General features: G+C 29.7%; 3 protein-coding genes across 3 annotated transcripts; all 3 read right to left on the minus strand.

Annotated features, from left to right (window-relative positions):
* Window positions 1–4,493: 4,493 nt before the first annotated feature.
* On the minus strand, window positions 4,494–5,493 carry LOC102661321 (dirigent protein 2). Its single transcript, XM_006592307.4, has one exon. The coding sequence runs from the start codon at window positions 5,143–5,145 to the stop codon at window positions 4,603–4,605; it is 543 nt and encodes a 180-aa protein (XP_006592370.1). The 5' UTR covers window positions 5,146–5,493; the 3' UTR covers window positions 4,494–4,602.
* Window positions 5,494–7,485: 1,992 nt separating this feature from the next.
* Window positions 7,486–8,157, minus strand: LOC121173202 (leucine-rich repeat extensin-like protein 3). Its single transcript, XM_041007531.1, has one exon. The coding sequence runs from the start codon at window positions 8,155–8,157 to the stop codon at window positions 7,486–7,488; it is 672 nt and encodes a 223-aa protein (XP_040863465.1).
* Window positions 8,158–9,417: 1,260 nt separating this feature from the next.
* Window positions 9,418–13,197, minus strand: LOC100820199 (B-cell receptor-associated protein 31-like protein). Its single transcript, NM_001317695.2, has 2 exons — window positions 12,752–13,197; window positions 9,418–10,007 (listed from the first exon to the last, which is right to left on the minus strand). The coding sequence occupies exons 1-2, from the start codon at window positions 13,032–13,034 to the stop codon at window positions 9,625–9,627; spliced, it is 666 nt and encodes a 221-aa protein (NP_001304624.2). The 5' UTR covers window positions 13,035–13,197; the 3' UTR covers window positions 9,418–9,624.
* Window positions 13,198–25,766: the final 12,569 nt, after the last annotated feature.

Raw genomic sequence — 25,766 nt, forward strand, 5'->3', positions numbered from 1 at the left:
CAATATATTATTGAGTGCATCCCTGTAATTTTCTACATCAGAAATTTTGTTATAATATATGTTTCTCTTTTTAACGCATCCTGAACATTGCTTTTACATCTAATTTTTTCTACTTCTGATGGGATATTGTTTTTAGTTTTTTTTTTTATTTCTCTTCTTATATCTTTTCTTACTGCTACTTTGAAATTTTGGTTTTCCTTATTCTATCTTATTTAATGTCTTATTCAGTGATACAAAGTTCTTTTTATTTTTGTACATTGTATACAAAAAAATGATAGTTCTTTGAAAAAATTACTTCACATGTTGTTTATTCTGTTTTGTTTTTCATTTTGATTTTGGGTGACTTTATGTAGAAGGGTGGAAAGTCCTTTGTGATTAACTCGGCTCATGATTGATCTAGCAAAAATATGAATTTTTTTAACGCTTCTGAAAAAATTAATATTATTAAGGATAGTTTATTTTAGGGTTAATTAATTTTTTTAGTACCTCAATTTTTTTATTCTAATTTTTAGTCCCTCAAAATTTTTTATACAAGTTTTAATTTTTCATTTAGTCCTTTTAATTTTTTATTTATTTTTAATTCTTTATTTATTTTTATTGCTCAAAATTAGTCTTTATGAATTCTTAGTTCCTTGTTTATTTTATATTTGGGACTACTTTTGAATAATAAAAATAAACGACTAAAAATGGACAAATAATTCTAGAGAGACTAAAAATGATGACAAAAAATTAATAAAAAACTAAAAGTTGTCAAAAATATTTTTAAAAGACTAAAAATTATAATAAAAAATTAAAGAACTAAAAACTTAATTACACCTTTATTTTATAAGTGTGACTGACTTTTTTGACTACTTCTCTAAAAAATTCAAAGTTATGCTTTTTAATAAAGGTGATACATGCATAAACTTGTTCGCTTTGTGTCAAGGAAAAAGTTAACTTGGATTAAGGTGTGAAATTTGAATATTTGCGTCCTGAATTCTAGACTAAAGTATTTTTTGTTTCATAAATCATTCTAAGAAAACATAGTTTCAAAGAGTAACAGTTAATATATTGAAGAAAAAAAAAGAGTAGCATTTAAGGAAAAAGATATGATCACCGGCCATAAACCAATTTTATCTTTGCTGATAATTAAATACAAGACAATCCAAATAGTCTTTAAACTAAGAAAATTAAATGGCAAAATATATAAGTATACTGTATACATATTTTTATCTAATGAGTATAGCTCACTGAAGGATAAATCTAGAGGGAGACGAGTATATGGACTCGAACTCTTCTTTTCTTGGAATTTTTTTATGTATATACATATATATTTTTAAGTTAATTGGTATAAAATTATATAAAATTAATTTTGTATCTTATTATTATTATTATTATTATTATAATAGTTAATATTAATTAATATAAAATTATGTAAAATTAATTTTGTGTTTCACTGTTTATTGTTATTATAGAAAAGGCAGGAAGGATCTACAGGGCCAAATACATCTTTGTCTGCCATTTCTTTGTTAGGATTTGCTGGCACAGAATTACAAATTCTGTTATCTCCAATTCTCAGTATAAATATAGCATGAATGTAATAAGGCAGAATTATCAATGAAATCATCACCTTGAGTCTTTTTCTTTCTAATTTCTGTGGAGGTACTGACCCTCGAAGCCAGTTCAGTGTAACACAAACCTAAGTTTGAATATCATTGATAATAAAAATAAGAAGACAATAACAAATTCCGCGGAGAAAAGTTAAAACTCCTTACCAAAAGGATAGAAACGCTTAAACCTATAGGAAGCCAAACCAGATTTATTTATATAAAAGTCTCCTAGGCAAAAACAAGGGTCTGAATCCTACCAAAATGATATCATCATTTTTTTAAAAAATTATTATTTATTAAAAGTTAAAAATTATAAAAGAATAAAAAAAAATTACAGCCCCTTTTATAAAATTTCTGGATCTATTTATTAGTTCAGTTGATAATATACATTGAAATTGTGGAAGAATACCTTGGATTAATCTCTGCATATATACTAAGTAGTTAAAAAAAAAAAAGTATACATACTACGGAGGAAGATATTCGGAATTGCCAGCTTGAAACATATATACATAACAAAAATTGTACATAAACTTTATAATTTAAATAATTAAACTTTATTTCACTATTTAAAAATTGTTATAAATATTCTATTGAAATTTTAAATTTTGAAACTAATAAAAATCGAAGTTAAATAAGTAATTTCAAATTTACTAAATGTAATTATTTTTTTATAAACGCTTTCTTGAAACTTAAATTTATTTAAAATGTTATAGATGCTTTATTGAAAACTAAGTATAGTTGAGATAATTAAATAACATTTAAATTTACAAATAAAATTACTATAAATGTTTTTCTGAAATTTGATATTTTTCTAAAATATTACAAATGCTATATTGGAAATAGGTATATTGAAATTGAGTAATTAAATTAAATTTTAATAACTTTAATTACTTTAAAGTTTTTATAATTATTTTTTTAACTTATAAACTTTTTTTTTAAAAAAGGGAAATTGCAAAATTTTAAAAAATATGTTATATGGAATAATTGAAATTAAATATTTAAATTCAATAAATATTTAAGTTATTTGGAATTAAATAATTAAATTCAAATCTATTAATTTTAGTTATTTGGAATTGTTATAAATATTTTCTGGAAATTTTAGTAATTCCCTTAGGGGTTAAATTAGTATTTTCAAAGTTACTAATTTTAATTATTTATGAATTATTATAACTGCATTCTGAAACTTTCAAAAATTTTAAAAAGTTTTATAAATGCATTTTTTGAAATTAATATTAGTTGGAATTAAATAAATAAATTCATCTTTATTAATTTTCATTATTTAAAAATGTTATAAAAGACTTCTTGAATGTTTAAACTTTAAAAATAATATAAATACATTTTTTAATTTTCATTAATAATGAATTTTTTAGAACATGATTCATATATATCAAAACATTTTAGATTGGTTATATAAATCTGTTTATACGTTGTTATATTCAATTTTGTAAAATTAACTTTGTCTGTCACCAAAAAATTCGCACAGGCTCCCACACTAGTTTAATTTTTTTAAAAAAAGTATTGTTTCATTTAAATTGAAGTAGTTCTAGTTAGTTTCATTCAAATTCAAATATTCTAATGACTATAATCTTTCATATAAATTAGTTACAGTATTTTTTTTTAGAAAACATTTTTACATAAACAAACTTGAATTAAAATACGTTAACTCTTCGTAAAAGACATTAACTGTAATGATGTGATTTTTATAAAATTTATCAATTGAATGTGACTCTTCTTAAATATATATAAAAATATTTATAAATAAAGACATTCTTTATGAAGAAACTCATTCAATATACTTAGAATGCACCTTAATTCTCATCTATTTTTATTTACCTTTTTAAATTTTCAATTCACTGTATTTTTCTTCTCTTTTTTTTTCTACCAAACGGACCCTAAATTACTAACAGGTGAGGGAAAATTAAAATTAAAATAAATGTACTTGTTCACTCTCTTTGTGCATAGAAAATATATATTGTAATCGTACACATTAATTACATGTATAAACATAATTAATTGTATTTAATAAATGGTTAAGAATTAATAAAGGTGATTGTATATAAGTACTGAAATGTAGTTTAATAGTGTCATAAGATTCTTAAGATGTCTAATGATAATTAACTTTACCTCACAAATGGTTAATAGTATCATGTGGTTATGACACATGGTTAACTACAAACATAAAATGTAATTAATTTTATTTCATAAGTGATTCATAGTAAATGCGCTTATTTTATATAATGTTGATGTGTGATTAACAGTTTCATGAGGTTATATACTATTATCTTCTTCTCATATTTTTTATGTTTTAATTTTTTTTTTTGAAAATTTGATATTTTAGAATTTGAAAGATTAATTATTTTTTTCAAATGTACTCTTATTTAGTATCCATTACTAGTGATACAAGCATCAAATATCAAGGTATTAAATGAAAATATTTCAGTCCTAATATAATAATTTTTAATTCCATTAAATATTTGTTAATTTATGCGTAATAATCTTAAATATTAAAAGACAAGGGAATGAGGTAGTAAATTGTTTAACATGGTTAAATTTATCTCACGCAGGTGATTAATAATCTCATAAGTTTATCAAAATATTTAATAGTAATTGGTTGTACCTCAACCGTGATTAACATCAACAACATTTTGATAAGAGCCTTGCTATTTGGTACGAGATATACACTCGTGCGAAAGCAACGAAGAGAAACTTGAACCAATCACGGTTGTAATATCGATCATTCATGGTGGACTCAGTTAAGATTTTAATTATCTCCAATAAAGTTTCTCAGTATTATATATACAATCATGTTCATTTTTATTAATCATAAAATTAAAATTAATCATTTGCTGTTGTCCAAATATGGTACCCACCCACACACACGCCAGAAACAAAGAAGTCAAAAGATATATAATACCTTTTGTCATACATTATTATTGCTGGTTAATTAATTCATAAGCAACCATTAATTAACCACATCACATTATTATTAGACTTTAGTAGTAGTAAAACTTTGTCAAGATTGTCTCAAATTTATAGTCAAGCGAATGACCGAGTGTGCAGTTCCCGGATCATAAAACACAGTTTCAAACGCAGCATAGCCCTTAGCAAAGCGAAACCTACCAGTCCCAGACACAACGGAAAGCTCTTTATAACTCTCACGCTGACGACTAATGCCTTGAATCTCAATGCTGCTCCCACTGTACTGCAAGTTCGTGAACACAATCGAAAGCACCGCGTTCACGTTAGCGCCGTCGTGGGCTGACACTACCAGCAGGCCCTGGGCCCGGCCCACTTGAGCTGAGACCGGGCTTGGGCTCATCATCACGGGGTCGTCCACTGCGAATATTGTTCCGAATTGTTCGTAGGTCCAATCCCTTCCGGTGAGGCCGGTGATTGGGGAAACTGTTGCGTTGGGTCCTGTTGCTATGTCTTGGAGGTAGAACACCAACGTCGTTTGCAGAGGTAATTGAGAATTGGCTTCATAAACCATTGTTGTGGTTAGCAAAAGCAATGAGAAGGAGAAGAGCTTGGTTGCTGATGAAAATGATGGTGCCATTTTTGGGTTATTAGTACTAATGTTTGAGATGAAATTGGATTGTAAAATTGGATGAAACTTATAGCACTAAAGGGAAGAAATTGCGTCTAAAGGAAGAGGTTAATTTAATTGTTTGTCGTGCGTTAAAGAATTTTCGTTCTCGTCTATCATGTGAGTAAGGCCAGGAACATGCAAGTTTACAATGGAAAGTGAATTACAAGGTTGAAACTGTTGCGCAATCGAAGGGATAAACATTGAGCAAGCTTTTACTAATGGATCAAAACCTTAATACTTGTATTTTTATTCTACTTGAGATTTCACCTTCGCATTTTGTACTCTTAACAGAAATTACACGAATGGTTTGATGCAAGTTTAATATTTACGACCCCACTCCAGGAAAAAAATGTGAAGTATAAGAAGAAAAAAAATGAAATAATGTTGAAAACTAATAGTCTATACTCTATATAAAAGGATGGCTATGGACTTGGAGTTCAACGTGGACTGAGATTAATAGTAATGAAAAAATAAAGGTCCAAGAAAAAAAGAGACACAAAAAGAGCATTAAAGGCTCTTGTTTTCCTCCTGTTAATTATGGCATGCCGTGTCAAACACCATTTACAACTTGTGCTAGCTGTTTAGGATTTGTTTATGGTTGATACTTTTGTGATTTTACTCATTCACATGAGGAAAATCGTGTTTGTTTATGGTTGTGAACGTGATGGGACGAACTAACATAACATCTACCACATGAAATGTGCTTCAGTTTTCGTGTAGTAGGTGTAAAACATAATGATTGTTGCAGGTATTACGAGTTCATGTGTGCAATGTGCACAAGTCTGCCCAGATAAAGCTATGTTTGGAAACTCATTCCTCTACCTCTAAAAATAAGTTCAATGAAAAAATTACAAAAGAATTGCTTCCCAAAATACACGTTGAACATCCACAGACGTGACCCAGATATGCCGCAGGTTTGGATGCGGATTAATAGCACTGGACGTACGTGGAAGCTGATTACAATAGCTTCTACGTATTTTTTCTTCTTTTTTTTTTTTCATTGACATTAATTTAGAATAATTACACGAGTTTTTGATGCTCAACCAAACATGTATTCTGATAGGCCAAATCATTATTCTCAGATTAAAGACAAATGGCAGAATTAGATAAGGGTCAGGTTTGAATAAGTTTTTCCATAAACATCCGAGAGGAAAAAAAAAATATGTAGAAAAAATTAATTAAAATTTTCTCATAAACTAAAATTTATTTACACGTAAGTTAGAATTAATTTTTTGGAAAAGCTAAATAATTTTAACTTCTTATTTTAATTTGTGCATGAACTAATTTATAGATAATTTTTCTTTTTATCTTTTTTTTTCATACATATTTATAGAGAAATTTGTCTAAACAAAACAAATTTCTCTCAAGTCTTGATTCAATACAATAAATTATGATTTTAATTTACATGTATTTTTAAAAATATTATGTTGTCAGTCCATGAAAAATAATTTCCATCATAATTTTTGAAATAATAATTATTAAAATAACAAATTTATATTATATATAACAATTTATAATTAGATGATAATACACTATCCGTGTATATGTATTATTTATTTTAATAATATAATAATGTTAGGTTAGATTTGTTTGTAATTAATAATTCTTTATTTAAAAAAATTGGTATTTTTTTCAAAATAAATAAAATCAAATACACACACGTAATTTATTGGGCCGTCATACACATATATAATTCAAATTTTCAAGACTTCCTCTGCTATTAATGTGATTATTAATTTATTAGAAAGGTGTTTATTGCATAGTACTAAAGTATGACAACAATATTGATCCCTTTTTTAATTTTGAGAAATATTTATATATATATATATATATATATATATATATATATATATATATATATATATACAAAAGTTGGATAAAGATAATTATATATGATATCTTTTTGTAGTTATAGTACACAAACCAAAAAAAAATTCTTACCTTACACTCACTTAAGGACATTAGGAGGAATTGCTCAAAGAAAGATAATATAATAAAAGGCCGAAAAAGAGAGATTAATCATTAATTAGATATGTGTAAAATAATCATTAATTAGTTAAAATAAGATTTAGAGTTGAAAATGAAGGTCCAATTGAAAGCCATAGTGTGTGTACCGTGTAGTGTGTACTGATGGACAGGTACAGTGAAAAGTGCAAACCCCAAAAGTCCACGTCGGCTTTCGACTTTGATATTATTTCCACTTGTCATGGTTTAATGACTTGGCGCCAATTCCCCAACGGTTCACAACATGCACCATTTATACCATTGCCTAGTGGATACGAACGAAGCCTATAAAAAGCACACTCGTCATTCTGCAATGCAAGAGCAGCAACAGCAAGTGGATAAAGTGTGTGTATTTGTATTGTTTCGGCAATTATGGGTGTCACTACTAGTTTCCATCGGAAATGGGTTTCCGTGAGTGTTGTTGTAATGTGCATTGTTCTTCAGTTGAGTGTGATCACTGTTTTTGGCGATAATTGTCCATTTGGAGGCTGTAGGGGTGGGTTGGGTCGCGTGGTGGTGGCTTTGGCGGCGGCGGAGGAGGTGGTGTTGGTGGCGGGGCGGGTCAAGGTGGAGGTTTTGCCGTTTTGGAGCTGGAGGAGGCATTGGTGGTGGAGGAGGAGGAGGAGGAGTTGGACTGGGTGGTGGCTCAGGATATGGTGGAGGCTTTGGAGCAGGTGGTGGTTTGGGTGGAGGTTGAGGCCATGGAGGAGGATTTGGTGCTGGAGGTGGTGTAGGAATAGGAGGAGGAGGGGGAGGAGGTGGTGGTGGTGGTGGTGGAGGAGGAGGTGGAGGCTTTGGTGCAGGTGGTGGTGTAGGAAGTGGAGGTGGGGCAGGTTTAGGTGGAGGTGTTGGCGGTGGCGGAGGTCGTGGTGGAGGTGGAGGATTTGGAATTGGCATTGGGGTAGGAGTTGGTGTTGGAGCTGTTGTGTTGGTGTTGGCGGAGGAGGTGGAGGTAAACCTTAAGCATGCATGCATGCATGAGGTTATGGAGCTTAATTAGCTAACCGTATATATTTGGATATGTCCCTCAACATGAGTTGTTTATTTATCAAAAAGTGTTTTTGTGAGTTAGGTTGTGGAACAGTTTTAATTACACTCAAGAGATCCATCTTAATTAATTAGTGACACCATCTATTCGGGAGTTTGCTATTTTATTTGTGCTAATAGCTTTACTTGTATTCAGAGACCACACAACCATCTACATATAAATCTTGTATTTTCCAACATCTGGTATATTCTAGTTTCATAGGGTTTTGTCATTTACATTCAACTTTTTCTTTAGATGAATATGGATACTCTTATGATTTTTTACCATTTTAGGTATTTTTCTCAAATAATTTACCAAACTGGAATGGCCAATAAACTATTTAACTGTCATGAATTTTTTTTGTCATATAAATCCAAGTTAAATACTTTTCTTTCGATGAATATGGATACTATTCTGGAACAGTTCTATTACAATTACGAGATCCAAGTAAATTAGTGGCAATCTACTATCTCCATTTGGGAGTTTGCAATCTTAATTATTTGTACTGGCTTGACTTGTATTGAGAGACCACAATACATATAAATCATGTTTTTTCGACTTCTGGTTTAATAGAGTTTTTTTTTTTTATGTATAACATTCAACTTTATTTCGGTGAATACATATTACAATAGTCTTGTGTGTTACTACCAAGTAGCTAAGTTTACGTTAAACTTTTTTGATCATGTTATTCATGTCACCAAAAATGTGTTAATGGTTTTATTAGTTTCTAAGTTTCAAACTTTACGTTGTCTATAAGTAGCAGAGGAGCTATAGGTTTTTGATGAGGAATAAGTTTGCAATCTTCATTGACTAAGTTTCAAACTTTACATTGTCCATCCATTTGATCCAGCACAAGGCTTATGCGATATGACACTTGAGTAATCTTTTGAGTTGGGTGGTGGATATGGCTCATCGCGATTGGGAGGTGACATTCAATCTTTTTTTTTCTTCCGAGAATGTATGGTAGCAGACTTGCTTTCCAAGTATCTTGTGTATGGAAGATCAATATTCAAATGATTACAAGCAATCGATTTATAAAGTCGACACCCCTTTTGATTTCTAAATTGATTGCTTATAATCATTTGAATATTGATCTTCCATAAAAAAGGTGGTTTTCCAGGTTCACTGACTGATGCACAGTTGGATGCAAACACTGAATATACTCACCTTAGGCAATAAATATCAGTTCCTTTATGATCATCTTACCATTATGACAGCATGGTTATAGGCTGACTAAATCACCTATACAAATATGTATGAGCTGCTTAAAGTACAGCAAGTTCACTCAATCCACACAGCTAATCTCTGTCTGTAAACACTTGGTATTTACAACTGTAACCTCATTAAGAAAGTATGTGACACTCAAACAAGAGTTAAAACAAAGGATAAAAACTGTTTTCTGGATATTTCAACAATCACATACTCTTTTTATTATCAAAATTCAAAGGGCTCTGGTCAATGGCCTGCAACTGACTCCTAAGACTCTGATTGTCTTCCAAGAGGCGATCATATTCCATAAGGAACCCCTCGGATTGCTTTTTAAGAGCCTCTACTTCAGTTTCCAAAGTCTTAGCTTGACTTCCTTTTGCCTCACATTCAGATTCTAGTTTCTTAATTTTAGACTTCAATGTGGTAATTTCTTCATTCAATGCTTTATGTTCCTCTGAATTTCCATTTTTACCATCTTCAAAACTTCGGCTTTGTTTCTTAATAGCTTCCATGGTCTTCCTGAGTGACCGAAGCTCTCTTATGTAATGGTGCAATCTATCAATCATCAGAGAGAGGAACAGCAGAAACCCTGCACACATTAGATGCAAAAGATCAAGTTCAAAAACTAAATAATATATCTATTAATAGGAAAAAAAAACTACAATAAGTAAAGAAATATCCAACTCACGACACTCATGACACAGAAAACAGTTAAACCATAACCAACAAAAATGAGAGGAAGAATCTAAAGATGGAGAATCTTTGAAACAGAAACCTTGAAGAAGAAACAAAAAAATATGCAATGTAAAATAAGAAAACATATATTACAAAACAGAATTCTACCCTTTTAAGGCAAGAAATAGGACTTGACCAAAAACTATCAGCATGGTCCACACAAGGCAACTAGTATATTAGATCTAATAAATTGAACTCACTCAAAGACTAGATTCATAAAAGAATTCACTATGTTAGAAATAGTTTAAAAGGAAAAGAAAAAAAAATACTAAAGAGGGATAGACCCACTTATAAGTTATAACAAAACAGGTATACCTGCCACCACTTTTTTCTAACACTATTATAGTGTGATGTTATTTATGCTTCAAAGTCTTCAATTTTACCCCCATAATAAATTCTTTCTCTTGAAAATAAGCTATTAATTATTATTTTGCCAAAATTTTTAGGTTCATCACTGTTAATCAAGTACTTATGCCAAGGTTGTATCTATCATACACTGAGAAGAGAAATAGATAGAAGTAGATCATAGAATTCAAGCCAAGTGGATGCATAGGAGAAAATGCTTCATGAATTATTTGTGCTTGACAGGTGCGGCAGGTGCTTCTTGATCTCAAAAGGAAAATTTTAAGCAACAGTCATAAGACTAGCAATGCTTTATGGTACTGGGTGTTGGAGAATAAGGCACCAAGAAGGTTACAAGAGCATAACCTATGCATAGCATATGTCAACATGTATCAAAGAACATATAAGAAAAGATTAAATTATAAATGAGTGTATTAGAAAGAATGTAGACGTAACACCTATTGAGGAAAAGATGGTAAAATCTCACATAAGACGGTTTGGCCATGTGATGAGAAGACCAACAGAAGCCCCAATAAGAAGAATTGGACATATGGAAGAATGCCCGGTAGATAGAATTACACGAAGATCAACAAAATGTCAAAAAGACAAACTCACTAAGGGTCTGTCCGGATGACAAACTTAGGAGTGAAAGCCAAAAAGAGAGATGGTTAGTCATTCCCTTATTTGGGAGTCTTTTAAAATCCTTTCCCTTATTTGAGAGGGAATGGAAAATTTTCAAATAGGATTTAAGATTCATATTACTTTTGGTCATTTTAATTTACCCAAATGTCTGTTTTTCTCTCTCTGTAAATTGGAAACGTCCAAACAAGTGTAAGGGCTTATCCGTCATTTCCTTCCCCCCTTGATCCCTTTCATTTCCCTTTACCTCTTAACTCCCAAATATGCCCTAAAACCTAGATCTAAATTGCCTTTATTTAAAAGCTAGTTTTTTGACAAAACACAATGGTGCACTTTAGCTGGCTTACCCACAGTGGGAAGAGGCTCTTGTTGATGCTTGAAATATTAATAAAAAGGAAACCAAACAATGTCAATCAAGCTAGTCATTGATACAATGAAATAATCTTATTGTATGTCTTTCACAGAGATAAAAAGGGTACTCACTCTTGATCTTATCATAGCATTATATAGAAAAACAAAAATGATAATATGAGTTATATCACAAAGCTCCAGATTACCACAGTCACCATACCATCACTTCATTATTCAGATTTCCAGTTGAAAAAGCATTATCATAAAATAAATAAATAATCAAGTTGGGTAACTAAACCATATTGCAAAACACCCATGAAATTCAAAACTTCATAATCTATAAGCTTGTAAGCAATAAATCGAATCATATTTATTTTAGCTATGTAATGAGACAATTAAGAACCCATCATTGTTTCTTCTTCCCTTTTTTTTTGTTCTCATCTCTTTATAAGTATCATAAACCAGATTAGTCGGGGTCCCTTTCCCCTGATGAATCGAGGGGTTAAGACCGAAAAAAAAGTATTATGCCATTATTCCTCGGTAATCCATGCCAATTTTTTACTTCTTAACATCTCACAATTCAAATACATCGAAATTCCAATACACACAAGAAGGTTTCTACACATAACCATAAAACATCAACTTCTACATTAGATCACAAAGAATTATAATGGAACAGACCAACTAAAAAGTAGACAAAGATATTGCTCACGTCAAATACCCTTATAATTTCAAGCATTCAATCATATGGAGCAGGCTGATCACCATACCAGTTGCAGCAGCTCAAGTCCAAAATTCACGTCCCCCTTCCTAAGACACACCTTAAACCATTCCTACCCAAAATAGAAACCCATACACAGCTTGAAACAAGCCATCCAATACAGAATCATTTGAAGTCAAATGTAACTCAGACCAGTGTAAAACAACAAATAGCACTGAACAAAAAAAGAAAACGCTCCTATATAAAAAACGGAAATCAATATTTCTATTTTTTTAAGATAAAAACAGTGTAAAAAAAAAAAAAAAACCCTTTCTAATCCCATCTACCACTGTGACCACATATATGGATAAAAACATCAGCACATCGCAAATTACGATCACAATTAATCACTCGATCCACAATTCAATTCGTAGCCTTACTCCTCCAAGTAATTTCTCTTTTTTCCACCACAATTAACAAAAACTAAAAAATTATAACCTAAACCAAAAAGCCTAGAAAAGAGGGGTTTAGGGATGAGAACCGAAAGAAGGGTTTTTGAGAGATACCCATGAGAGAAGCTTCGAGCATGTGCTTGGACATGAGGACTTGGTCGGTGGGGTTGACTATGCCGGCCTCGAGGGTGCGTTGCTGGATCTTGGCCATGCTGTAGAGGCTCGAAGCGAGAACCACCATCAATGTGGCGCCCACGGTGGAAACCACCACGGGACCGCGACCGCGCTTCACACTATCGAGGGAAACGATGACGAGTTTTCTCAGTGGGGTTTTGAAGACGAGCGTGAGAATCAAAAGCATTTCGGAGAAAATCGCAGTGTAGAGTAGCTGCAACATCTTGTTCTAACTAGCTTCAATCACTGGCAAAACAGAACTACAATTTAGGAATAGAAGAGAAGAGAGGAAAAGAGAGAAGGGTGTCGGTTCGGTGAGGGTCTGGGCTGGTCCAATGAGGCGGCACACCGTTACATGTGTTTGGAATTTTTCGTTTTCCAAACTTGATTTTTTTTTTTCTTTCAAGCTCAAAAATAGGAGTAATCTCTTCCTCCTATATTTTTTTTTTTTTACAAATTCTTCTACCTTTGTTATGATAAGTATTAAATAAAAAATAAAAATATTAATTATCTTGAAATTATAAAACATATTTAAAATTTATCATAAAAGATAGTAAAATAATTTGTAGGAGAATTAACAATTATTCCAAAAATAAATTATGCTTATTTTTTAAGGTTTAAATATTTTTATAATTCTTATAATTTTTTTTTTAGTTCTTGTAAAATTATTTTTTATTCTTATTATTTACAAGTTATGTTTATTTTTACTTATGACATTTTAGATAATATTTTTTTTATTGTTTAAAGTGTTATCAAAAATATTTTAAAGACTAAAAATAAAACAACATAATTTACAAGGATTAAAAATAAAAAAAATAATTTTATAAGCATGAAAAACAAAAAAAATAATAAATTATGTGGATAAAAATTTATTTAAACCTTTTTTAAAAAATACTAGTAAAAATGTATTTTTTTTTACTTTTTTAATGTGTTTATTTAAAATATTTTTTAAAGTAAACCTTTTTTAACAAATAAATTTTATCTTTTCTAAAAAAAATTAATTAAGTTTTAATAAATTCGCCTTATAATTTAAAGACATTTGAGATAGCAAAGAATTTATTTATTTTTATATACTTTTAAAATCTTAATCTTGTAAATCTCTTATTCTTATTTTTTTTTTAAAAGAAATCTCATGTTACTTAAAGTAGCATATATTAGAGTTTTTCCCTCTCAAAAACTCACTCATTTAAGGGACAAAATTGTCATATCAGTTCTTTACATAAAAAAAATAATGCTTTAATCATATTTTAACTTGTCAATTAGAATCTAAAGTCCATTTATGATCATTATGTATAAAGAGATCAGTGGCAAAAATTAAAATTACATTGGTAAAGATCAACATCAACTTTATTATATGAATGCCAAATTATTCAATAATAATAATAATAATAATAATAATAATAATAATAATAATAATAATAATAACTATTATTATTTGATTTATAATATTTTTGGTTCTAAGTTCAAGATTACACATGTCCCCAAATCATTGATTAGAGACCTATCTTACTTTACTTACGGTGTGTAATTGTGATTAATCTAAGAAATTTTATACACTTTAAAAAAATTAAATACTTATTTTTTTAAAATAAATTATTTTCTATAACACATAAAATACATAGAATCCTTTCAAGTTGCACACCATTACCCGAACTCATCGTGTTTTTTTATTCATGCACTAAATATCCTTAATTATTTGAAAAACATTACAACTTACTTTCTTATATGAATGTTTTTATAAATGTTAAAAAAATATGAAAAATTTGTGTAATTTTTTGAAATGTCAGAAGTGATTAGTGTAATATATCCTTTTATAAATTACTTTACAAGAATAATTAGTAGTATACCAACTAAAAATAACAACAATAATAAATTTAAAAAATGTTTTAATCTTTTATTTGAAGTCCGTTTTTGTAGAATATCACTTCACAGCATTTTACTTGAAAAAAAAACCTAGTCAAATAACTAAAAAATCAAATTATAGAATATCACTTCACAGAATTTTACTTGAAAAAAAAATCAAATAGAAAGTCATATTAACTTTTTCAGAAAAAGTAGACAAGGAAATAACTAAAGAATGAACGGAACTAAGTTGGACATTGAAGAGTCATAGACAGTAGGTATTTTATCCACAAAAGTAACTACGTACCAATGTCATTATTCTTGCTGCAAGGGGGGTGCATTTGGGAAGAAACAAACATATCTCGAAGGAGAAATAAAGAAAGGGCCACTAAAAGTCTTATATATATGGTTTTGTGTGAGATTTTTAAATGAGTTTTATATTTATACCTCTTATTAAGGGTCACAAAAATTCACTTTAGAAACACTTCATTGAAATTAGTCAGTTTTTAATACCAAAAAATATGTTTTGTTACTGGTAAGAAATCTTAGTTGAATACTAGAGTTAGACATTTTCTTAAACAAATTGATAGTCTTAATTGAATAAAGCAAAACTAATTTATAATTTTTTAAAATTTTAGTTAAATATCACCAAAATTTCTATCACAAAATAATATTTTAAAATTTTTTACAACCGTAATTGAATGCACCCACGTATAATGTGCATGACTCTCACAAATTAATCCGGGAGATTTAACCAAAATCTTCGATGAAATAGTGATGCGATAGTATGCGTTTGTGTTTTGGTAATTACGTACAGACCTTATATAATAATAATACACCGAGAATAACTGTACATGTGTATATGTATATTTTTTATAATTTTTTTGCTATAGCCTTAGTATATGTGCTTTATTGTAAAAAAATTGGTAAAATGTTTTAAAGTTAAATTTGTAATAAAAATTAATTTACGTATATATCTCAATTACACTCAATAATTTAAAATTAATTTTACTTTAAAATTTATAACAAGTGATCACTACATTATTATTTTCCGAAAAATATTCTTGAACAACTTTGAATTGGTGTGTCTATAAGAGAGAGTAAAAAAAGATAAATAATTTATTTAATTGACGATGTAGTAATAAGAAGAGAAATAGAGAAAAAAAATTATTGATTGAATGTTTAAAATTTTTTTATCGTCAATATATAATTCTTATTTTTCTTCTATTTCAACAATTATTTGTTTATGCTTATGGAGTGGAGATTTAAGTTATTCCTTATGCATTACTAGAAAATAGGTCATTAACATTTATTATAGAAGACATTAAACATCAATTTTCAATCAATGTTGAAATTTCCATCCTTAAAAGTAAGACATTTTTTACATCGATGTAGTATAACAAAAAAGTAACATTGATTTTTATCAAAATTAATGTTGTTATGTACTATACAATATTGGTTTTGTAAAAAATGATGTTCTTATGTACTCACAATATTGGTTCTAACGAAAACCGATTTTGTATAATACATAATAACATCGGTTTTGATTGAAGTGATGTTGCTTTGGCATTTTTTTTTAATGTTTTGTTTGTTTTTTAAATGAAACCAACCTGTAAATTAAATCCAAAATCAGCCTAGGCAGTACGAATGGTATTCATATATATATATATATATATATATATATATATATATATATATATATATATATATATATATATATATATATATATATATATATATATATATATTATCATCAATCATCAAATAAATACAATTAAATAAAAAAAATACTTAAAGTGCAAACGTAAAAATACTAAACATGAGTTTAAAATGAGAATGAAACAAGTATACCAAATTACATCAAAGATAGGGCATGCACGATGCTTCAATTGTAAGTAGCTTGTGTCTTCTTCAGAGATAGGGCATGCACGATGCCCCTTAACACAATATCAACTCAAATTATCATATGTTGGAAAGTCATTAATGGTACAAAATACCATTGGATGTAACTTGAAGTTCTCATTTCGATTCCCATCAAACACGTCAACCTCTTTGTCCCATAACTTTCTCAAGTCTTCAATCAAGGGACTTAGATAAGAATCGATGTCATTTCCTGGTTGTCTTGGGCTCGATTCATCATAGGGAACATCATGTATTTTCACTTCATGCGCAACCAAGGAGGCAGGTTGTAAATTACTAGCAAAATAGGCCATGAACTGTGGTTAGTGCTTAAATTGCCAAAGGGATTCATTTGATCAGCGACAAGTCTAAGCCTAATATTTCTTGCCTCTTTCTCAAAATCTAGATACAAATGACTAATTTTCTTCCATTAGGAAGAATCATCCAAATGGAGAAGCATTCCATCGTAGTTTTTCCCATTTGCTTGTCATGTAAGGTTTTTTGTGTCATCCCCCATTAACAAACAGTCGCTTAAACCTTGGAGTGATAGGAAGATACCATAACTCCTTTGTTGGGGGGCCTTTCTCTATGCTTTCATCACTACTACACTCATCACCATCCTTCACTTTGTACCTAGATACTCCACCCTTGGGGTATTTATGCATTTCTTCAAACTCATCTTTATACTGTATGCAATCATTAGGGCATGCATGAATTTTCTGATACTCCATACCCATCAAACACAATGTCTTCTTTGCCCCATAGTATCTTTTTGGCAACATGTTTTCTTCTGGAAGCATACCCTCCACTGCCTTAAGCAATGATGTGAAACTTTTGTCACTCCACCTATATCTGACCTTCACATTGACTAGACTTAACACCGCTAACAACCATGTCAATGACTTCTTGCACCCCAGATAAAAAGGCTTCTTCGAATCACTTTCCAATGTATCATACAAAGAGGCATGTGCTTGATGAAAAAATATTGTCCAAGATCACGAATCATGTCCTCTAATCGATCTCTCATTTCTACATCAACCTGCTCAGTTTGGGACCCCCTTTTCATGTTCATCAATTCACCATGTCATATCCATGTTATATAATTCTTTTTAATCCCATAACAGAGAAGAGGGTCCCATATGCCATTTACTACTTTAGACTTTCATTCAAACAATTAATATAAGGACACAAATATTTCTCATCCTCATCCGGGCGAGTTCTCTCCAAGGAAAATTCTAAGAACTATTCGACCCCATCCTTATACGCAGGGCTCATGCGACTTGCATTCATCTAACTTCAATCCATCTTTCATCTTTTATGAGTCTCTTAAAATTATTCCATGCATGAAGATCTTGCTTTTTTTTTTCAATAAAGGTATAACCCTATCCCATTCAAGAATAAATTTTTTATATTTAATTCATACGCATAGGTTAAGTACCTTTTCTTACATTTGACAAAATTTTGGCAGCATTTGATATTGATCTCCAAGTACATGACATGAAAGAGGTGACATCAATTCCACCACAATCAAGTATGCACCCAGAGAACAAAGTAAAATGCACTACACCAAAAATTCATCAAATTTAAGAAAAATTACTTAACCTATGTGTATGAATCTAGTATAAAAAAAACTCTCCCCAAAGTGTCCAAATAGATAATTCAAGATTCAATACAACGATCAATCATAACTTGTATATAAAATAACATTCATTAATAGCATGAAGAGATACATTAAAATAATCATACCATACACAACTTTTATCAAGTAATTTCAAACTTGTAACAAGCACAAAAGTGTCAGGAAGAGATACTTACAATGGAAGAACCTCGCTAATAATAACAAAGAGTGACAATGGTGATGCAAACACTAAAGGAAAAATAGTCTACAAATTATCACAAAACCATGATTGAAGTTATTCAAGTGTCACTAGTATTTTTTTTCTTTCTAAAACTCAATAAATCAAAAGATATAACATTATGGGTGAGACTTATATGCGATTTTATTCAATATGGCTACATTACACTACGGTGTCTAAATTAAAACAACTATGGAAAATGATATCACATTGTGATCTTCACGTAAAAATATTTTTCTCCCTCCAAACCTAATAATTAAAATGTAACGACCCAAAGTCATAGAATAGAGATTGAGAAGTAATCACTTAATATCTGAGAAGTTTTAGACTGCTAACAAACCAAACTTAAAAAATTTAGTCATAAAGTACGATATTACAATTTCTTTCAACCGCTTGTCATCTAATTCTACATCTTAAAGAGACTCTACAGCTGCAACCTCATCTTCCTAATATCCATATATTATCTTAGCTACAAATTACCAATGAACTTTTTTTCATAGTTAAAATTGGTAGCAAATTGTAAACTTTCCTGTAGTGTATATTTCTTAATGATTAACATGAAGATTCTGGATTTTATAGATAATGGTTTTCATATAAGGAATTATTTTGGTTTCAACAATTGACAGTCTAGCAAACTCAATTAAGTCACTTAAAATTTAGTCCACTATAAATAGTTAATATAATTGTTATTAAAATATCCAACAACAATGACAACAAACAACATTATGCTTATCTTAGTGAGAATATTGCATCGTAAAGTCAAACAAAATCTTACAACAAATATATATATTGAACATTTATTGTTTTGCCTATTGATTAACTTAATTAAAATAAATGTCCATTTTAATTCATGTTTGAAAGATAAGATAATATTTTACTGCTCCATTGTTATTAAGTTAAAAATAATATTAGAAATGGGAAAATGAAGCATCGTCTAGTCCAGTGAGACAACATCTCGTATATAGCTAATGATCAGACAAGCATAAGGGGAGAAAAAAAATCAAATGGATGTGGGAGAAAAAATAAGCTCAAGAACTGAAGTTGAAAAGTATAGCACCAATCACATTTAGAATGTATAAACAAAAAATTAGATGTATTAATTAGATTGATCATAGTCATATGCTCATCATGGAGTGTAAAAACAAAATGGTGCATGAATTAGATTGATCATAGTCCTGGTTGTCATTTTTGCATTATTTTATTGCAAGTAGTAGGGAGGGAATGTTGGGGGTGATGTGGACACACTCACAAAGAGGGACGTGTATGTTTCAGTTTGATATATGCATTGAATAAAATAATACAAGTCAATTATACGCACACATTGCACCACACTACCAATTAAGAGTTAAACAACACACACAAAAGCACTTAAAATAATATGATTCAACAATTATGAAAGAATAGTAAAATGTTATTAACAAATTTTAATTTCCTTTTTTATATCAAAAACTATTTAGAGAAAATATTTAAATGACCAAAAATGGAAAATGGAAATTTCTTAACATTAATTACAATCACTTGGATATTTCTGTCAAGGATAGAGGAACTAATTATGAACAACTGTACATGTATACATATTTGCAATTGCAACCACTAGAGCACCTTAATTATAACAACCTTTTTAATATTACCATCTTTTTTTATTAATCACTAATTAAATGATTGACAAATCATATGATCATCTCACATGTGATCCCTTTCTTGCTGCATTACAAAATAGTGGTGAGAGATCTAGTAAGTGCATTTAGGTCACTACCATTAAAGTTGACTAAAATGAAAAAACAACTTAACTTGTCCCCTAGCTCACTGGCTGGATGAAATAAACTATCGACCCAAAAACCAAGATGAACCCATAAGCTAATTAAGTGAAATCATATAAAAACAGAAATCCTAAGCTTGCACTTGTTTTTCATGAAGAATTGCATGAAAATAACTTGTATTGAAACTAATGGGATTGTTAATAGCAATAAGAGAAAAGGGAAACCCTTCAAAGAACTTGTTTTACAAGAGTAATCCTCAACATGCTTAGGGAAACCACCCTCAAAAGACAGTTTAACAAGTAATTCATATAAACTTATACATCCTCAATTTTATTATACAATCTACTGATTTCAAGGCCAATACTGCCCAAAAATGTTATATTTGTCTGTTAAAAAACTAGAATCCATTAAGTCACGGACAACCAAGAGGAAGAATACCATTCATTAAATTGCAATCAAGATGCATTTTCACATTGTTTATATAACAAATCACCTTCAAGTAATCTCATTTCAGCTAACAAAACATTTATACATTAAAAAACCAAATTGCTCAATGCTAGTCAACTAGAAAAGGTTGTAAATTCAAGAAGTCAAATGAACATAAAATAAACATAGCAACCACCAAACAGAAAACATGAAGTATTTTCTTTGACTATATAAACATCCGTTTGTAGAACTAAACACAAAGCTCTTCAACAATTAATTTCAATACTTGGAAAGCCCCTTTCATATAGCCCTAATTTTTGTATCCCTTATTAGCCTAAATTTTTCCTCATTCAAACTTGGCCAAAGTAACTCTATGATTCAAAACAAGTTTTATGAACTTACTACAACATGATTCTATACATACAACATATCTTGAGCTCATGAACCTTCCAATACACAAAATGCTAGAAAATGAACTTTGTAAAGTATAAGAAATTAGTAGCAATTTTAAGAGAAAAAAGGGTAGGTAAATATAGGGAGAGTCCTACCCCTAAACTACATATATATAATATATTTGCTTATACAGATAAGACATAGCAGCATGCGCATAGGGTCTAAAAAAGCCATCTAATCTCACACACAACTTGATCTATCCGCATGTGAGTGCGTTTCTAATTTGTTTCCATGTGTTTTGGTGTTATTGGGTCCACTACACTAGGACTGTATTCTATGGACAATACAAATGCATAGGACCAGGAGCAAACTACGCACGGAGAGTACCATAGGTAGAAATAAAATTGACAATTTTACAAAATCATATATGTTAAGTTTTACCATTTATGATATGACTTATAGGTAACTTATGACAATAACAAATTTTAATATATTTAAAGAAGTAATGAAATCAAGAATTAGCATATAAAATTCTCTTTGGTAGTAGCAAGCAATTGTCAAGTGCATCTCTCACAATCCTTAGGATAAAATTCTCAAATTGTGAATTAGCTTCTTGGAATTTTTTATTCCAATAATTAATGTGAACTAATATTATAAAATAATTATATTAGCTATTTATTATTAGTGGATTTTATTTTATGTGATTAAATTAAGTTAGTCCGTTAGACAACTAAATAAGAGGATATAGACTTAAATGAGCAGATATCAGTGTTAGCCCATTGAGGGATAATGAGAATCTTATTAGGTTAATACGCTATAAGAAGAATATGATCCTCAATATATCGAGCCGTCACACATAGTTTCTCTTTTCCCCATCTGAAGAGTTACGAAGGTCCTATTGAGGAATAAAGAGGTTCCAGTTAAGGAAGAAGCATGAAGCCACCGGTTATGTTGTTAGCCGGTAATCCATTGTCTCTTCTTCCCATTTATTTGTATGTTTAGTATTTTTTAATTAAATTGATTGACACAATATATTGCAAAAGTAATTTCTATTGTGAAAATTGATTTAATTAAAATTGTATAGATTTTGTATGAAATTATTTATGCAAATTGTGTTCGGTCCAAAGGAAGACGCAATTTGGCCAAATAATATTTTGTACATGTGATAATAAATGTGTGACAATTATAAATGTATTTCCATGTGAATAATAGTCAGTCCAAAGAAATGTCATTATTTGACAGAATTTATTGTCAATATTTGATCATTGTGTTAAGAGTATCGATTATAAATTAATTTCTCTAGGAATTAATATTGTGCTAGGTATATTGTGATGAGTCTATTCTGCAAAATATTTGCATGTTCTATTATATATATATTTTTTATATAGCTAAATCACATGTGAAAGTTGTGAATTTTAAGACCTCCCATTTATTATATTAAATTATCTTGTATTTTTTTGGTTAAATTGATTAAAACAACATGTTTCCAAAGTAACCTCTGTTGCGTAAGTTGATTTGATTGAATTTACATGGATGTAGCATGAAATTATTCATGCGAATTGTGCTCGGCTCAAAGGAAGACACAATTTGGCAGAATAATTTCATGTTTGCTTTGGTAAACATGTGACGATTATAAATAGTGTGATTTTCCATGTGAATAATGAAATGTTTAAAGGCAATCATCATTTGATCGGAGTGATCATCATATAAGTTTTTCATGTGAGCAATGGAGTGTCCAAAGACAACCTTTGTTCAACAAGACTTATCACCAATGTTTGATCAATGTGTTGAGAGTATCACTTGTAGTTAGTCTTTTTTAATCCTAAGATTAAGGATTAATAGTACGCTAGGTATCTTGTTTGGGTCTTGAAATTTAACATAAAGATTATTTTTTCATTGTATGTTTATTTAATTGTTGTTTTGCTACTACTACGATTTAAAATACTCATATTATTTGAATTTCAAAGCTGCATATATAAAATTTAGAGTTTGAAAGGAGTCAGTTGAGAGTTAAGGATATTGTATAATTTTTTTCTAAAGAAACAAGAGAACAAAATAAGGAATTTCCTTATTGCTTTTGTAGGATGAGGCATATATATATAAAAAAGGAAGTCCCATTTAAACTATTTAGTGTGTGAAAAATGGTAAACTTTTCATTTTTTTTTTGTTTTAAAGTCAATTTAGTTTTGTACCGAAAGATGTTAATGGGTAGATTTTGGTTCTACTACTTACATAAGCATGTCTATACGATGCTACCTATGGAGTCATCCGCCAAGTGATAATGAAAGATTCATCTATGTGGGCGATGACATAAAGTTGCAGTTGAAGCTGTGAGAACTTTTATGTTGCTTTAAAGGACTCAATTTCATTTGAATTTGGTTCAGACATATATTGACATGATTATTAAACCAAATTTTATTTCTAATTTGGACAAATTCAGTTATTTTTGTTCAATTAGAAATAATAAAGTTAGACTCACTTATGATTCAAATGTTGCATGTTATGAGTTCTTTTATGAATATTTGAGTGTTCCTATTGCAAACAATTTTGGGTGGTATAAAAATTAAAGTTAAATGAGAATTTCGTCACTTTAAAACATAAGCGCTTAAGTCATATCTCTTAATAGAGATTTTGGATGCTTGTGTTATAGGAAATTTTGGATCCTTTATATTGATTGGACCTTATAATCTACATTGAGTATATAAAGGGAAAATAAACAAAAAGCAATTCAAGTGCTGAAAGAACTAAGGATGTCTTAGAACTAATACATACATATATTTGTGTTTTATTCCTTATGGATTCATGGAATGAACAAATGTATTTTATTGTGTTCATAGATGATTTCTCTTTATTTAAATTATGAGAAGTTTTGACCTCTAGACATTTAGTCTTTCAAAGCTGAAGTTAAACTTCAATTAAGAAAAATAAAGAAAATTAAGGTTGTCAAATGTGACCTTGGGGAATATTATGATAGATATGACCTAAGGTACAACGTTTGGAGTCCCCCATGTGTTGTTCTTCAATAATTGTGAATTTTTTTTACAACATGTAATGTTAGACAAACCTAGCATGAACAAAGTTGCAGAATAATGAAACTAGACTTGTATAGATATGGTAAAAAGTTTAATTCTTCTCTACCAAATTCGCTTTGGGGAAAGACATTAAAAAATGAAATTTATATCCTTTTAGGGTACCAATTAAAGTAGTCACTACCCTATAGGTATGAGTCGAGGAAATTCCAACATTAGGCATATACACATTTAGGGATGTTCAGTCGAAACAATGTCTTATAGGTTGCATAAAGCTAAGTTGAACTTAAAGATAATTAGTTATAATTTTTGTGTGTGTTACATTTAAAGTTCTCGCATGTATAAGTTTTACAATTCCACTTTAAGATCATGTTTGAGACATGCAAGACTCCTTGAGGAAATTGAGTTTGGAAGGGAAGGAAACATAAGGAGTATTGTCTTTAAAGAATAATCTGTTATTGATAATAGATAAGCCTTTGTACTTACCATTGTTCAAGAAATGGATATTCTAATTAAATAATGATGTTACTCCTAACATTATTAAAAGATAAGACAACACTAAGATTCCCTCGCAAGCACCACCTAAAGTTCAAACTCAATAACCTCAAGAAGTGTCATTAAGAAGATCCATTGGACAAAGAAAAAATGTAATTTGATATGATTATGTCATATTTCTTTAAGAGCATGAATATGACATTAGGTTGACCGAGAAGGTCTAATTGACCTTAACCAAATCATGTTATGCTCTAACTCTCAAGTGGATTGATGCCATAAATGATTTAATAAAATCGATGGTTGAACATGACATTTGGGATATTGTCAAATTGCTTGAAAGTGTGAAACCCATAAGTTGTAGATAAATATCTATAGTTGAAAGATATTCAATGGGTAATTTTAAGATATATAAATATTGTCTTGTTGCCAAAAGTTTTACAAGAAGGAAGGCATTGATCACAAAGAGACTTTCTCTTTGATTTCTTAGAAAGACTTTCTTAGGACTATAATAACATTGTAGCTCATTTTGATAATTGTTTTGCATAGATGGATGTAAAGATTACGTTTCTAAATGGAAACATTGATGAAATAATTTATACGGTGCAACCAGAAAATCTTGTTTAAGATGATCTAAAGTCTATGGTATGCAAACTAAAAAAATTCATTTATGCTTTTAAACAAGTCTCTCGTCTATGATATTACAAAATTCATCAAGATTATCTCTTATGGTGTTGAGGTAAACTTGGTTGATGATTGTGTGTGCTAAGAGTTCAGTAGTAGTAAATTTTTTATTTTGGTATTATATGTTGATGGCATCCTACTAGCGTCATACGGTTTATTGTTGCAAAACAGTTATGTAACAATTTATCATGTATTCTTAAGTTTATTTTTTATTATCCTGAAATATTTTTTAGTGGGAGTCCTAAGGTGATATATGAGTAATCTTGGTATGCAACACTAGAAAGTAGTAAAGCGCATTATGCGCTAATTAAAGAGAAAAAGAAACTACATGTTTTCATATCAAAAGTAGTAGTAAATTTGGTTGATGATTGTGTGTGCTAAGAGTTCAGTAGCAGTAAATTTATTATTTTGGTATTATATGTTGATGACATCCTACTAGCGTCATACGGTTTATTGTTGCAAAATAGTTATGTAACAATTTATCATGTATTCTTAAGTTTATTTTTTATTATCCTGAAATATTTTTTAGTGGGAGTCCTAAGGTGATATATGAGTAATCTTGGTATACAACACT

This window comes from Glycine max, chromosome 12, assembly GCF_000004515.6.
Source record: "Glycine max cultivar Williams 82 chromosome 12, Glycine_max_v4.0, whole genome shotgun sequence".
NCBI classification, from domain to species: Eukaryota; Viridiplantae; Streptophyta; class Magnoliopsida; order Fabales; family Fabaceae; genus Glycine; species Glycine max.

Coding starts and splice junctions, on each gene's coding strand:
- LOC100820199 (NM_001317695.2), bottom strand. CDS start 13,034: ATGTTGCAGCTACTCTACACTGCGATTTTCTCCGAAATGCTTTTGATT. Junction 10,008..12,751: donor GCTCGAAGCTTCTCTCATGG/GTATCTCTCAAA, acceptor TAATGTGTGCAG/GGTTTCTGCTGTTCCTCTCT.
- LOC102661321 (XM_006592307.4), bottom strand. CDS start 5,145: ATGGCACCATCATTTTCATCAGCAACCAAGCTCTTCTCCTTCTCATTG.
- LOC121173202 (XM_041007531.1), bottom strand. CDS start 8,157: ATGCATGCATGCTTAAGGTTTACCTCCACCTCCTCCGCCAACACCAAC.